The following is a 13,938-nucleotide window of genomic DNA, read 5'->3' on the forward strand; positions in this document are numbered from 1 at the left end:
GATTTAGACCACCCATTCAGGGACCTCTGTTCCTCCTGTTACCCACAAGCCAAGTCTCCTTCTAGGATCCTCTCCTACCACAGCCTTGAACCCATATCTGTTTCACTTCATGGTTTTCCTGAGCTCCACTTGTTCAAGAGGCCTTTGGTCACAAGACCCAGTTCCTGCTCATTTGACTGCCATTCCCAAAGACCACCATGGTTAGGGTGATGGGTAAAGCAAGAGGGAAGATATTATAGTGGCACCTTTCACAGAAGAATAGCCGACTGACACTTTTTTCATTGTGTTCATGTGCAAAGAATGGCTTTTTAAGCAGTCTACTGTAGGGGCGTAACTTGCCATGAGACTATATGGCAGAGCAAAATAAAGGCTTCAGAAAAAGGGAGGAGAAAATGAGAGACAGAGAGAGAGACAGAAACTGAAAACAGTTAATGCTGTAGTAAGCTCAGCAATGCCACTTTAAAATCTGTTTACTTTGCTTTAGAAGATTTGTACTAGTAGAATTTCTGGGTGTGATCATAAAGTTGGCTTAGCCTCCAGTGCAAGTTTGAGGATAGATAGCGTTCCAGTTTATATTCAAGTAGCAGTAACAAACAAATTTGGGTTTCTTCCTGTTTAACTTGATCCATTGTTTTAAAGTATGACTAAAAATGTGATGATACTGCACCGATTGTACAAATGGTATTCTATGGTAGACTTCAATTATTATTAAATGTTTATGCAAACCTAAATAAAATGAAAGTAACACATTATGAATTTTGATTAAGAGATTCAAGCAGAATCACAGGATCTTTACAGCGTAGGAGGCCATTCAGCCCATCAAGTTTACACTAATCTCTGCAAAAGAGGTAGAGTGACTTACTCTTTACTATATATTGTACACATTCAAAGTGACAACGGAAACAAAGTTAAAAGTCTGACAACGTTGGCTCTAGTGATGACCTGGATTACCCCTGTATAATATCATGCTGTGGAAATCAAGTCGATAAGGTTGTCAGGAAGGCATACGGTGTCTTGGCGTTTATTGGTAGGGGGATTGAATTTAGGAGCCGCAATGTCATGTTGCAACTGTACAAAACTCTGGTGCGGCCGCACTTGGAGTATTGTGTACAGTTCTGGTCCCCACATTATAGGAAGGACGTGGAGGCATTGGAGAGGGTGCAGAGGAGGTTTACCAGGATGTTGCCTGGTATGGAGGGAAGGTCCTATGAGGAGAGACTGAGGGATTTGGGGTTGTTTTCGTTGGAAAGAAGGCAGCTAAGAGGAGACCTTATTGAAACATACAAGATGATTAGAGGTTTAGATAGGGTGGACAGTGATAGCCTTTTTCCTCGGATGGAGAAAGCTAGCACGAGGGGACATCGCTTTAAATTAAGGGGTGGTGGTTATAGGACGGATGTCAGAGGTAGATTCTTTACCCAGAGGGTGGCGGGGGAATGGAATGCCCTGCCTGCTGCAGTTGTAGGTGCGCCTAGTTTGGGGGTGTTTAAGAGGTCCGTGGATAGGTTTATGGATGGAAAGGGATTGGTTTAGGTTAGAGGGTCATTGCTTTTTCCTTAATTGGTCGGTGCAACATTGAGGGCCGAAGGGCCTGTTCTGCGCTGTAATGTTCTATGTAATATACCAAGTTCATTGTTTCCACCTGATCTAACAGGCACTCAAACAATCTCTGTTCCATCAATGATGGTTAATTGCTACCTCTAATGCAGAGTTTCAAGTTGTGATGCTGTTTGGGAGACTGGTCAGCTGACAGAATGCTATAAGTAGAATCCTGAGCAGTCTATTACATATTTTTAAACCGACACAAAAAGAGTTAATGTGCAGCTACTTAATGTCTGTGTTCCTGGGATAAATATGAAGCTACGGCTGAAGCATTAGTTAAGTAATTATGCTGTAACAATTTTGATCTTGTGCAAAACAGACAGCCTGGCAGGCTCAGCGATGTGGCAAGGATGAACTGTTATGGGGCAAGTCAATTACAATCCATCAAATAGCCTTAATACCACTGAACTGCACTAGATAGAATATTCTTTTACATGTAGTTTGCTGTAAATGACAGCAATATTCACTCAGATTTAATAAGGTTTGTGGGACACAGTTATTGCCCAAAAACCTAAGCGTTGTCTCTGTTCCCTATTGCTATATTAATGCATGAAAAACAACAGATACCTGAAAATTATTACAAGACAGTCTAATTAAGGGGTTTGATAACACCCTAAATAATGATTTGGAGCAATTCATGATAGTAATCTAAAGTCTAGATTATATTATTGTATTTTAATCTGATGTCCAGCACACAAACTGCTCAAATAATAACTTATTGATGAATAAGTGATGCTATACTTAATGAATGGCCTATGTTTTGCAGTCTGCAGAAAAATCAAGAGCGCTCACCGCTGACCTTCAAAAAAGCCTTGCTGAGAGACCGAGTGATCTCCGTGGCAATTGCAGCCGTTTAATTGGGATTCTCAGTGTTGAGCACTAATGTCATCACATTAAAGAATTCTCATCGACAGCCATTTCAAGGAAATGAAAGCACTAGCAATCAAATTACTTTTTAAATATTGCACAGAGCAAATGAAGATTGGACACGTAAGAGAATAAGTTGGCTGAAATATCATGAACAAAAATTTTTAAAATGTAGTTTACAAGGAGTGATTAATCATAATGGAGACATTTAACAACACTTCAAAAATATGAAATTACTTAAGGCCAGATCCAGTTATTATTACTCAAATCACTATTAAAAAGTCGGTTACACTTCACTGAACTTTTTTGGCATATGAAACAGGCATTATGATGGCAAATATTGACAGTTCAGCATCAAAATGTCCCACAAATTCTCAGCCACAATATGATGTGGTGCCCTTGCTTCAAGATGAGACAATGTACAGGTGACTGAAAATCCACAGGTAGTTATCAATACCAAAAAAACAGCCATTCATCAGCTGTTTGAGGAGAATTGATGTGCACAAATTGACTATCCTAATTTTTCACATAATAATTGCAATTCAAAAAAAAATCACTACTATCAATTAATTTAGAAAATCTGTTGGAAAAAGATGTCACATGAATGGAAGTTCATCCTTTACACCATAATGCTTACATTGAAAGATTAATGATCAAGTTTAGAGATGGTTTGCAGGCAGTATTTTACTGTAAAATTCTGCAGTTAGTATCATTAAGTTAGACAAATGACTACTTCACATATGGCAGATCTCAATGAACAAAGATTCTGCAAAACAAAAAATACAAATGTCATATTTTAATAAATGTCATATTTTACTAGGCCTATTTTTAAGCTTTTTTCACTCAAATCCAAAATTACCCTATTTCAAATGCTTAATTATATAGCACTTTCACAACCATGCGCCTCAAAGTGCAGTGCAGTCACTATTATAACGTAGAAAACATAGCAGCCAATATGTGCATAGCAAACTCCCAAAAAACAGCAATGCGATAATGAGCAGATAATTCCTTTTATTTACAATTTAGCATTTCAAAATAACGTTCAAGAACACATTAAGAATTGAGTGAAACAGAAACTGACCAGTTTGTGTAATTCCATATCACAACGGCCTCAATTTTGCACTTAACAATGAAAGTACTGCAATCATTCACTTTCGTGACAACTGCCCAGTTTTTTGTAGATTTTGGAGGAAAGGCGTGCTTTAATCTGCCCTCTAGTCCAGCATGCTGCCCTCTATGTGGGATCTGTAGCACCTATGAGCAGGGCAAGAGGTCATAAGGCTCTTACAATCCTCAGCTGAGAGAGTCTCAAAAATGGGAGAATTCTGCCCTAAGTGCCGTGGCAGGGGAGGGAATGTAGAGTGTTTCCCACAATGGAGGCTGGTGAGAAAACATACCAAATCTATCAGCCCCGTCCTCATTAATTATGCATCCAGGTCTTCTACTATATGTAATGGTGGGGTGGGCCTGGACGTCGTGCTGTCCGCCATCATGTCCAGATGCCACACTGAACAGGCATCTGACATCGCCGACCTACTACTGAAGAAAGAATATGGACATCCTGAGAACAAAGGTGAATCTTCAGGGACATTCTTAGGCTGGAAGATGGACTTCCCCCTAAGGGATCTAATCTGGAAGGTCCACCTGCAGATGCATCTCAAACGACTATTTGTAGTGTTCCTGGGTCACAGGCGGCCTCCTCCTCCAGAGGCTGCCCAAGCCACATTGTAATTTACATCTCAAACACCGGTCTCTGAGAGAATCTAGTATTTAAAGTTTAATTATTAGTCACGAGAAAGCCTTACATTAACACTGCAATAAAGTTACTGTGAAATTCCCCTAGTCGCCACACTATGGCACCTATTCAGGTCAATGCATCTAACCAGCCCGTCTTTCAGGCTGTGGGAGGAAACTGGAGCACCCAGAGGAAATCCATGCAGAGAACACGCAAACTCCACACAGTGGCCGAAGCTGGGAATCGAACCCAGGTCCCTGGCACTGTGAAGCAACAGTGCTAACTGCTGTGCCACCATGGTGTGCGTATGTGTATGCGCATGTACAATGGCAGCTTTCATCTGTATCACGTGAACGGGATGTAAATGAGGTCACTGACGGCCTCTGGTGGGCCCAGGTTTAAGTCCAACCAATTTACTTGATAGTAATCCCACAAGCTTTCGGAAACGGTGTTCCTTCGTCAGGTGTGTGCAAGGTTCTGATCAGAGAAAGGCATATAAAGACACACACAGTTTACAGAATACCGATTAGAATGCAAGTCTTTGCAGCTAACCTGCTATTCAAGTCTTAAAGATGCACACAATGTGAGTGGAGATACCATTAGCATAGGTCAATGTGTATTATCTCCAGGCAGGACAGTAAGTGAGATTTTACAAGCCCAGGCAAGTCACGGGGGTTACAGACAGTGCGACATGAACCCCAGATCCTGGTTCAGGCCGTCCTCACGTGCGCGGAACTTGGCTGTCAGTCTCTGCTCAGCAACTCTGCGCTGTCAAGTGTCGTGAAGGCCGCTTTGGAGAACGCCTACCCGAAGATCAGAGACCGAACGCCCGTGACTGCTGAAGTGTTCCCCAACAGGAAGGGAACACTCTTGCCTGGTGATTGTCAAGCATTGTACATTCATCCGTTGTCGTAGCGTCTGCATGGTCTCCCCAACGTACCATGCTTCGGGGCATCCTTTCCTGCAGCATATTAGGTAGACAACGTTGGCCAAGTTGCAAGAGTATGTGCCGTGTACCTGGTGGATGGTGTTCTCACGTGAGATGATGTCATCCATGTCGATGATCCAGCATGTCTTGCAGAGGTTGCTGTGGCAGGGTTGTGTGGTGTTGCGGTCACCATCCTCCTGAAGGCAGGGTAGTTTGCTGCGAACTATGGTCTGTTTGAGGTTGTGCGGTTGTTTGGAGGCAAGAAGTGGGGGTGTGGGGATGACCCTGGCGAGATGTTTGTCTTCATCAATGATGTGCTGAAGAGTCCGGAGAAGATGTCGTAGCTTCTCCGCTCCGGGGAAGTACTGGATGACGAAGAGTACTCTGTCCATTGTGTCCCGTGTTTGTCTTCTGAGGCCGTCGGTGCGGTTTTTTGCTGTGGCGCGTCGCAACTGTTGATCGATGAGTTGAGCGCCATATCCTGTTTTTATGAGGGCATCTTTCAGCGTGTGGAGGTGTCTGTCACGATCCTCCTCATCTGAGCAGATCCTGTGTATAAGGAGGGCTCGTCTGTAGGGGATGGCTTCTTTAATGTGTTTAGGGTGGAAGCCGGAGAAGCGGAGCTTCGTGAGGTTATCTGTGGGCTTGCGGTACAGTGAAGTGCTGAGGTGACCATCGTTGATGGAGATGTGTCCCCCCCACTGGTTTCCAACTGGTCATAGAAGGAAGATCTGCTGTAAATTCACACTTACGTGGCCTCCCACCATATTTAGCACCCCCCCCCACGTCATCATGCCAGTGGGCTCTTTGAAGAATTTTGTCCACAGAGCCTAAACCAGGAGGTGCAAACCAGGAATTTAAAAAGTGCACAAGTGCAAAATAGAGGGAAAGATGGGATTAAAATTAAAAGATAAAGAGAGAGACAGAAAAAAATATATTTTAAAATCTCCAGCACTAATTAAATTCTGAACGAATAAGATTCCACAATTTGAAATTTAATGGAGGCTGTTTGGCAATAATTATTACACTAATAAAAATTTACTTATATATGAATGTATCAACCCTAACATTTTCTGGTATTCAGTGAGCAACATGTGGGCAAGTATCGTAATTTCATGCTCTTATATTAATTTTAATACCGGGTCTATTAGTGAAATACTATTGTAATACAATCTATGGAGCAGCACTGTGATTCAGACTACAATTTCTGAATGTGTGTTTATCTGCACATGTATATACCCTGGAAGTTACCACCCGATTTACTCCATAACAGCAAGCATAGATAGTTTCACCACAATTATTTACGCAAAATTCAATTAAATTAGATATCAATGAAAACAAAATCATTATTTAACAGGTATAACATAATGCTGTGAAAAATTCAATATCAAAGGTGATAAAGGGTGGCAGTTAGCACTGCTGCCTCAGTGCTAGGGACCCAGGTTTAATTCTGGCCTCAGATCACTGTCTGCGGAGTTTGCACTTTCTCCCCATGTCTGCGTGGGTTTCCTCCGGTGCTCCGGTACTCCGGTATCCCCCCATAATCCGAAGATGTGCCGGTTAGGTTGACTGGCCATGCTAAATTGATCCGAGTTTTAGGGTAAACGAGCGGGGCTACAGAAATAGCGTCTGGGTGGGACTGTGGTCGGTACAAACTCGATGGGCTGAAGCCCTCCTTGTGTACTGTAGGGATTCTATGATTATTTGGCACTCGATAGCCAAGAAAAAGTGGCCTGTTTCATTCTATGGGTATCCATTATTTTTAATACATATTAAACCCTGTAAGCCGTTGAGTCAATGGCACAGTATGCTGCAATCATAAATATTATAAAAAATAAAGTAACCAAATGCAGCTGTGAAATTTTATTGCCATTGAAAAGAATATCCACATGCAATGTATTAATTATTCAAGGCCACTGTTATTACAGGCATTTAAAAAATAAACCTTTTCACAGTAGGTTTGAATCATGAAACATTTAGGTTTATTAGACACATTAGCAAGTTGTTTGACACAGTTGTTGGAAGTCTTCATAATTTCAATCACTCAACACACTTTCTTTAGTCCTTTCCCCCAATGTATCTGTCCATCAGAATTTCCCGTTTCTCCCACCTGACTACCTACATCTTCTGCATAGCTTCATCACATAGCATTGTTATTCCCTGCTTTCCCCACTGAAGTTTATATATTAGTCACAAGTAGGCTTACATTAACGCTGCAATGAAGTTACTGTGAAAACCCCCTTCCATTGCTTCCGTATTTGTGATCATCCCCTTCCTAACATTCATTCAGGATGAAATACCAGCTTACAATCTCAGCTGAAGCCTTCTTATGTTTTCATTTCGCTCATCTCATCCATTTCATCCTTTATTATTCCACTTCAATTACATTAGTATCCTTTTTGGAACAGTCAACCTGAGAATATTAAAAAGCATGAATCCCTAATTTTGAACATCCTATAAATGCAACAAAGGACAGCACGGTGGCGCAGCGGTTAGCACTGCTGCTTCACAGCGCTTGGGACCCAGTTTCAATTCCAACTTCGGGTCACCATCTGTGTCGAGTCTACACATTCTCTCCACATCTGCGTGGGTTTTCTCCGGATGCTCCAGTTTGCTCCCACACTCCAAAGACGTGTGGGTTAGGTTGAATGGCTATGCTAAATTGACCCGAGTGTCGGGGCATCATCAGGATAAATGTGTGGAGTTACAGGAATATTGTCTGGGTGGGACTGTGGTCAGTGCAGACTTGATGGGCCAAATGGCCTCCTTCTAAACAGTAGGATTTCTATGATTGTATTTACTTTATAAACGTACAATCAATGGCTAACTTGATTTTATCGGCAGTTCCACAAGATAAAGTAAAGCATCAACAAATCATCTGACCTATTTCCTGATGAATATATTTGTATTTCATACTCTCAAGATTACCCTTATATTAATCACATTAACTCAGCACAGCCTCTATCACTTTTAGGAAACAGATAAAACTATTTATCCAATAACGAAACTGTCATTTTTAAGCACTGGGTGGCCCAGTGGTTAGCAATGCTGCCTCACAGCTCCAAGGTTCGATTCCCAGCTTGGGTCACTGTCTATGTGCAGTTTGCATATTCACCCCGTGTCCGGGCGGGTTTCCTTCAGGTGCTCCCACAGTCCAAAGATGTACAGGTTAGGTTGACCAACCATGCTAAATTGCCCTTTAATGGCCTCGTTCTGCGCTGTGGAGATTCTACTGCTAAAATAGGATTTTAATTTTGTACCAAAACCCATTTTGCTGTATATGCAACCTAAATACTATTTATATCATACAGTAATAGGAAGGAAGCTGATCAATGTACCGGAAATTAAATTTCACGAATGTTTACAAAAGGTGAGAGTGTCATAACGCACAGATTTTTTTGCCTTCAAATAGGATTTCAATCTGAATATTGTTTATCATTAGTGGTTGCTACTATTTACAAATTGTTAACATATCACCAACAGAAATGTGTGCTGTTTTACTAACTGGGAAATGGCAGTCTCCCACAATTAAAGTGACACACCAAATGACTCCAAAGAAATCAGACTATCGAAGGTGTGTACTTTTGTCTTTAGCCTTGTGCATTTCAACGGCACAGCCTTTAAACTTTAAAATTGCGTTTCGATTCTGAACTGTGTATTCTAAATAGACATATTTCAATATTGCCAGCTCTGGTAGGAATCTCTGCTTCTGCTTGCGGTTATCCCTAACAGGAGACCTGCTGTCGTGGTATATCACACTCCACTTCAATTACGTTAGTATCCATGGGTAGCAGTGGTTAGCACTGCTGTTTCACAGCTGCAGGGATCTGGGTTCGATTCCCAGCTTGGGTCATTGTCTGTGTGGAGTTTGCATATTTTCCTTGTGCCTGCATGGGTTTCCTCCGGGTGCTCCAGTTTCCTCTCTCAGTCCAAAGGTGTGCGGGTTAGGTTGATTGGCCATGCTAAAATTGCCCCTTATTGTCCTGAGATGCATAAGTTAAAGGGATTACTGGATAAATATGTAGCCACATGGGGATTGGGCCCGAGTGGGATTGTGGCCAGTGCAGACTCGATGGGCCAAATGGCCTCTTTCTGCACTGCAGGGTATCTATGATCATCCATCTTGCACATCCTCACACATCCACTTTGACTCACTGCATCTTCTGTGACACCTGTCATTCAACTATGCCTAGTTTGACCCCACTTTCCACTGTCCTCCACTTTGTCCTCTAGAAGAGGTCTCTGTGGCTTTTCAGCTCTGATCAAATGGCTGAAATACTGTCATTTTCTTTTCTAGATATCTTTTTGCTTTTGCAATTTCAAGTGCCGCTTCATTTGTCCGATGGTCTGCATATGGAATTTAAATCCTACTTCTTAATATCCATCTTTTAAAGATCTCGATTTTCTTCCACGTATTTTTATTTATTGTTCAACCTTGAGCCATACAAGAATGTGGATTTAATGTAGCATAATAATGGGAATAACTGATGGTTTAGAATCATTTCTGATTATTCTTCTATTAAGTGAATACCTTCTTGTAATCTCAGGCAGAAAGCAAATCACTGTCAAGAGTATCCTCCAAATCAAAATCTTAAGCACACTGTACAAACTTTCACTGAGGTTTCAACATGAATAACTTCTACAACCAAACACTTCACTGACGGGAAATCAATACAAATGACACAGCCACATTTCTTTCCCTTGAGATTTCTGCTGCATAAATAATAAGATTATGATGCAGGCAGCTTTATTAAGATCTAACTTCAGAATTATTAGAACACTTGCACTGCATAATGTTTCAGTTTGCTACCGGTTAAATGCAGAGTATTTTACTACTTACTGACGTAACACGCCTCTTGAAGGGACAATGAACACACGTGCCACAAACTTGGCTGCGATTCCTAGTAAGCTCAATTTCAACTTTAAAACATGAACAAAAATTGCTTAAACATCTTTTCGATTTTGCTTGCCAACTCAGGGGCAAGTTGTCACGACTTGATTCTAAGTACAGAGTTAATAGTCATTGTTTATATTTGCTAAAATTACAGGTTGATGCCTAATAAGGCTGACACTACCATTCGTCATCAGTTTTATTTTGAAATCACTTCCAGCAGACTGTAGAAGTTCATGCCATTTAGGTGGAGAGAGGAATGGGGTGGACAGGAAGGAGTTTTGCACTGTGTTATCAGAATGATCCGATCCGACACGTCACCGTTTGTAAACAAACTACAAAAAAGCTTGCTGAAGACAACCAGCTGGTGGACTTTCAAAATTAGAATGACGTTTCAGCGTCAGTTTTGAATGAAAGCGCCTCTGGACCTGATGTTGAAATCAAACTGAAGAAACACGCCCACCTCAAAACGTGCAATCCACGTTGAGCAACTTCAACCAGGTTTTATCAATTTATATATTAAAAAATACACAAGTAGACAGCAAAACTTGTATCCAGTTAGAAAGCAGCCTGCTTCACTCGCTCACGTACTGCAGGAGTGAGCTATCAGCGATTGCAGGGATCAGTCACACATTTCAAAAACATACTCCTTCCTGTACTCACTTAATGTAGTATCTCGCCCCTTCGAAGGTGTATCCTTCCTCCCAGCCGGTTGGAAGATCTAGCGAGGGGGTGAAAAGCAGGCGGAGGATTAAACCCTGAACGTTCCCAGGCTGTCTGTCCGCCCTCTCCCTTGGGGATCTCTCCCACGCCAAATTGTCCCGAAGTCGGGGGGGGGGGGGGGCAGTGGGATTGGGAATCTCAGTGTGGGCGACATTGAGGAGAGGGCATTCTGTAATCCACAGCAGTGACATAGAAATCAACATTTTACAGCCCGGATTTCGGGGAAGGACAATCCGCTCCGACTGGCGACAACACCAACATCCTCCCCAATAAATAATATCTTCCCATTAGCATTCACAACGATCCCAGGGGCTGGGGAACGGCGAATAACCCGAATCTCCCACCTCCCCATTCATTAAGGAGGGAGGGTGTGTGTCGCAGGTCCCCTCGTCCTGGCTGGGAATGCAAAGTCCTCCCCAACCCTCAACCCCCCCCCCCCCCAACTCCGCAGACCCTTCCCTCCAACCCCTCTCCTCAGAGGCCCCACCCTCAGATCACTCCACTTCTTAGACCATCTCTCATTCCCCTTGGATTCCCCTTCCTCCCCTCAAGACCCCACTCCCACACCCTCTCCCCAATAGGAAGCCCCCTCCACTCAAAATCACACCCTCATTCCGTTTCCCCTCCCCTTTCCCTTCCCCTATCCCCAGATCCTCGCTCTCTTCCCCCTCCCATAAACTTATTCCCAGCCTCCTCCCCCTCCCCCCGGCCCCCTCCCCCCCTCAGACCCTCACTCCCGGACGCCTCCCCCTCCCCCGTCCCTCACTCCCTCACCCCCCACTCCTCACTCCCTCACCCCCCACTCCTCACTCCCTCACCCCCCACTCCTCACTCCCTCACCCCCCACTCCTCACTCCCTCACCCCCCACTCCCTCACCCCCCACTCCCTCACCCCCCACTCCCTCACCCCCCACTCCCTCACCCCCCACTCCCCACTCCTCACTCCCTCACTCCCTCCTCAGTCCCTCACTCCCTCCCCCCCTCCTCAGTCCCTCACTCCCTCCCCCCCTCCTCAGTCCCTCACTCCCTCCCCCCCTCCTCAGTCCCTCACTCCCTCCCCCCCTCCTCAGTCCCTCACTCCCTCCCCCCCTCCTCAGTCCCTCACTCCCTCCCCCCCTCCTCAGTCCCTCACTCCCTCCCCCCCTCCTCAGTCCCTCACTCCCTCCCCCCCTCCTCAGTCCCTCACTCCCTCCCCCCCTCCTCAGTCCCTCACTCCCGGACGCCTTCCCCTCCCCCCCTCCTCAGTCCCTCACTCCCGGACGCCTCCCCCTCCCCCCCACCCCCTCACTCCCGGCCCCCTCCCCCCCAAACTCCCGGTCCCCTCCTCCTCCCCCCCCCCCAGACCCTCACTCCCGGTCTCTCCCCCCGCCCCCCCCCCAGACCCTCACTCCCGGTCTCTCCCCCCGCCCCCCCCCCAGACCCTCACTCCCGGTCTCTCCCCCCGCCCCCCCCCCCCAGACCCTCACTCCCGGTCTCTCCCCCCGCCCCCCCCCCCAGACCCTCACTCCCGGTCTCTCCCCCCGCCCCCCCCCCCAGACCCTCACTCCCGGTCTTCCCCCCCCCACCCCCGGACCCTCACTCCCGGTCTCTCTTCCCCCCCCCCCCCCGGACCCTCACTCCCGGTCTCTCTCCCCCCCCCCCCCCCCGGACCCTCACTCCCGGTCTCTCTCCCCCCCCCCCCCCCCCGGACCCTCACTCCCGGTCTCTCTCCCCCCCCCCCCCCCCCCGGACCCTCACTCCCGGTCTCTCTCCCCCCCCCCCCCCCCCCCCGCCAGACCCTCACTCCCGGTCTCTCTCCCCCCCCCCCCCCCCCCGCCAGACCCTCACTCCCGGTCTCCCCCCCTCCCCAGTCCCTCACTCCCGGTCTCCCCCCCTCCCCAGTCCCTCACTCCCTCCTCCCCCCCTCCCCAGTCCCTCACTCCCTCCTCCCCCCCTCCCCAGTCCCTCACTCCCTCCTCCCCCCCTCCCCAGTCCCTCACTCCCTCCTCCCCCCCTCCCCAGTCCCTCACTCCCTCCTCCCCCCCTCCCCAGTCCCTCACTCCCTCCTCCCCCCCTCCCCAGTCCCTCACTCCCTCCTCCCCCCCTCCCCAGTCCCTCACTCCCTCCTCCCCCCCTCCCCAGTCCCTCACTCCCTCCTCCCCCCCTCCCCAGTCCCTCACTCCCTCCTCCCCCCCTCCCCAGTCCCTCACTCCCTCCTCCCCCCCTCCCCAGTCCCTCACTCCCTCCTCCCCCCCTCCCCAGTCCCTCACTCCCTCCTCCCCCCCTCCCCAGTCCCTCACTCCCTCCTCCCCCCCTCCCCAGTCCCTCACTCCCTCCTCCCCCCCTCCCCAGTCCCTCACTCCCTCCTCCCCCCCTCCCCAGTCCCTCACTCCCTCCCCCCCTCCTCAGTCCCTCACTCCCTCCCCCCTCCTCAGTCCCTCACTCCTCAGTCCCTCACTCCCTCCCCCCTCCTCAGTCCCTCACTCCTCAGTCCCTCACTCCCTCCCCCCCTCAGTCCCTCCCCCCTCCTCAGTCCCTCACTCCCTCCCCCCTCCTCAGTCCCTCACTCCCTCCCCCCTCCTCAGTCCCTCACTCCCCCCCCCCCTCAGTCCCGGCCCCCTGCCCACCTGCCGTTTTGCGGTGTCCGCTGATGACGGCCTCGCCAGTGGCTGGATGTAACCAGGTTGTTGTGTGCGCTTCCTCACTGTGGGGAGAGAGAGAGCAGAGGGTGTGTGAGAGGATTTACTGAAGGGTTGTTGTCCGTCCGTCCGTCCGCCCGCCCGCGGGGTCCCCCCGCTGATCCCCAGCCTCGGACACTCACTCGATGAAGAAGACGCGTCCGTCCCGGGTCACCCCGTGCGACCAGGAGCCGGGCAGCCGGAGCCACTCGGACCTGTAATCCGCCATGTCTGCAAGCGGGAGGCGGGGACGGGAGGGAGCGGGGGGTTGGTCGGGTGGCGGTGGGGGGGGGGCGGGGAGGCGGCGGGTAGGAGAATCCCCGCGCGCGCTCTCCCTCTACCGGCGGGCACGCGCCTCCTCGCGGCACAGGTAGCGGACGAGCGCACGGGAGGAGGGCACGGCCTCGAGACCGCGCACGCGCCAACCCCCGGGTGACCGCCCACCGGACATTGTCCCACCGCGTTGCCACGACAACGGCGGATTGGGCAACCAGGGGGCGGGACCTGCCTCCCCGCAGGTAACTCCGACTCCGAG

At 48.0% G+C, this 13,938-nt stretch overlaps 1 protein-coding gene across 7 annotated transcripts in view; it reads right to left on the bottom strand.

Annotated features, from left to right (window-relative positions):
* Positions 1 to 13,654, bottom strand: part of plekha5 (pleckstrin homology domain containing, family A member 5) — a 322,519-nt gene extending 308,865 nt beyond the window's left edge. For all 7 annotated transcript variants that reach the window (XM_080207236.1, XM_080207229.1, XM_080207228.1 and 4 more), the window contains exons 1-3: positions 13,547 to 13,654; positions 13,353 to 13,429; positions 10,687 to 10,744 (exon numbers count right to left, since the gene is read on the bottom strand). In XM_080207236.1, the coding sequence (XP_080063362.1) occupies positions 10,687 to 10,744; positions 13,353 to 13,429; positions 13,547 to 13,632 (221 nt within the window). In that variant the 5' untranslated portion in view covers positions 13,633 to 13,654. The remainder of the gene's footprint in view (positions 1 to 10,686; positions 10,745 to 13,352; positions 13,430 to 13,546) is intronic.
* Positions 13,655 to 13,938: the final 284 nt, after the last annotated feature.

This window comes from Carcharhinus amblyrhynchos, chromosome 19, assembly GCF_965287045.1.
Source record: "Carcharhinus amblyrhynchos chromosome 19, sCarAmb.v2.hapA, whole genome shotgun sequence".
In the NCBI taxonomy this organism is placed as follows: domain Eukaryota; kingdom Metazoa; phylum Chordata; class Chondrichthyes; order Carcharhiniformes; family Carcharhinidae; genus Carcharhinus; species Carcharhinus amblyrhynchos.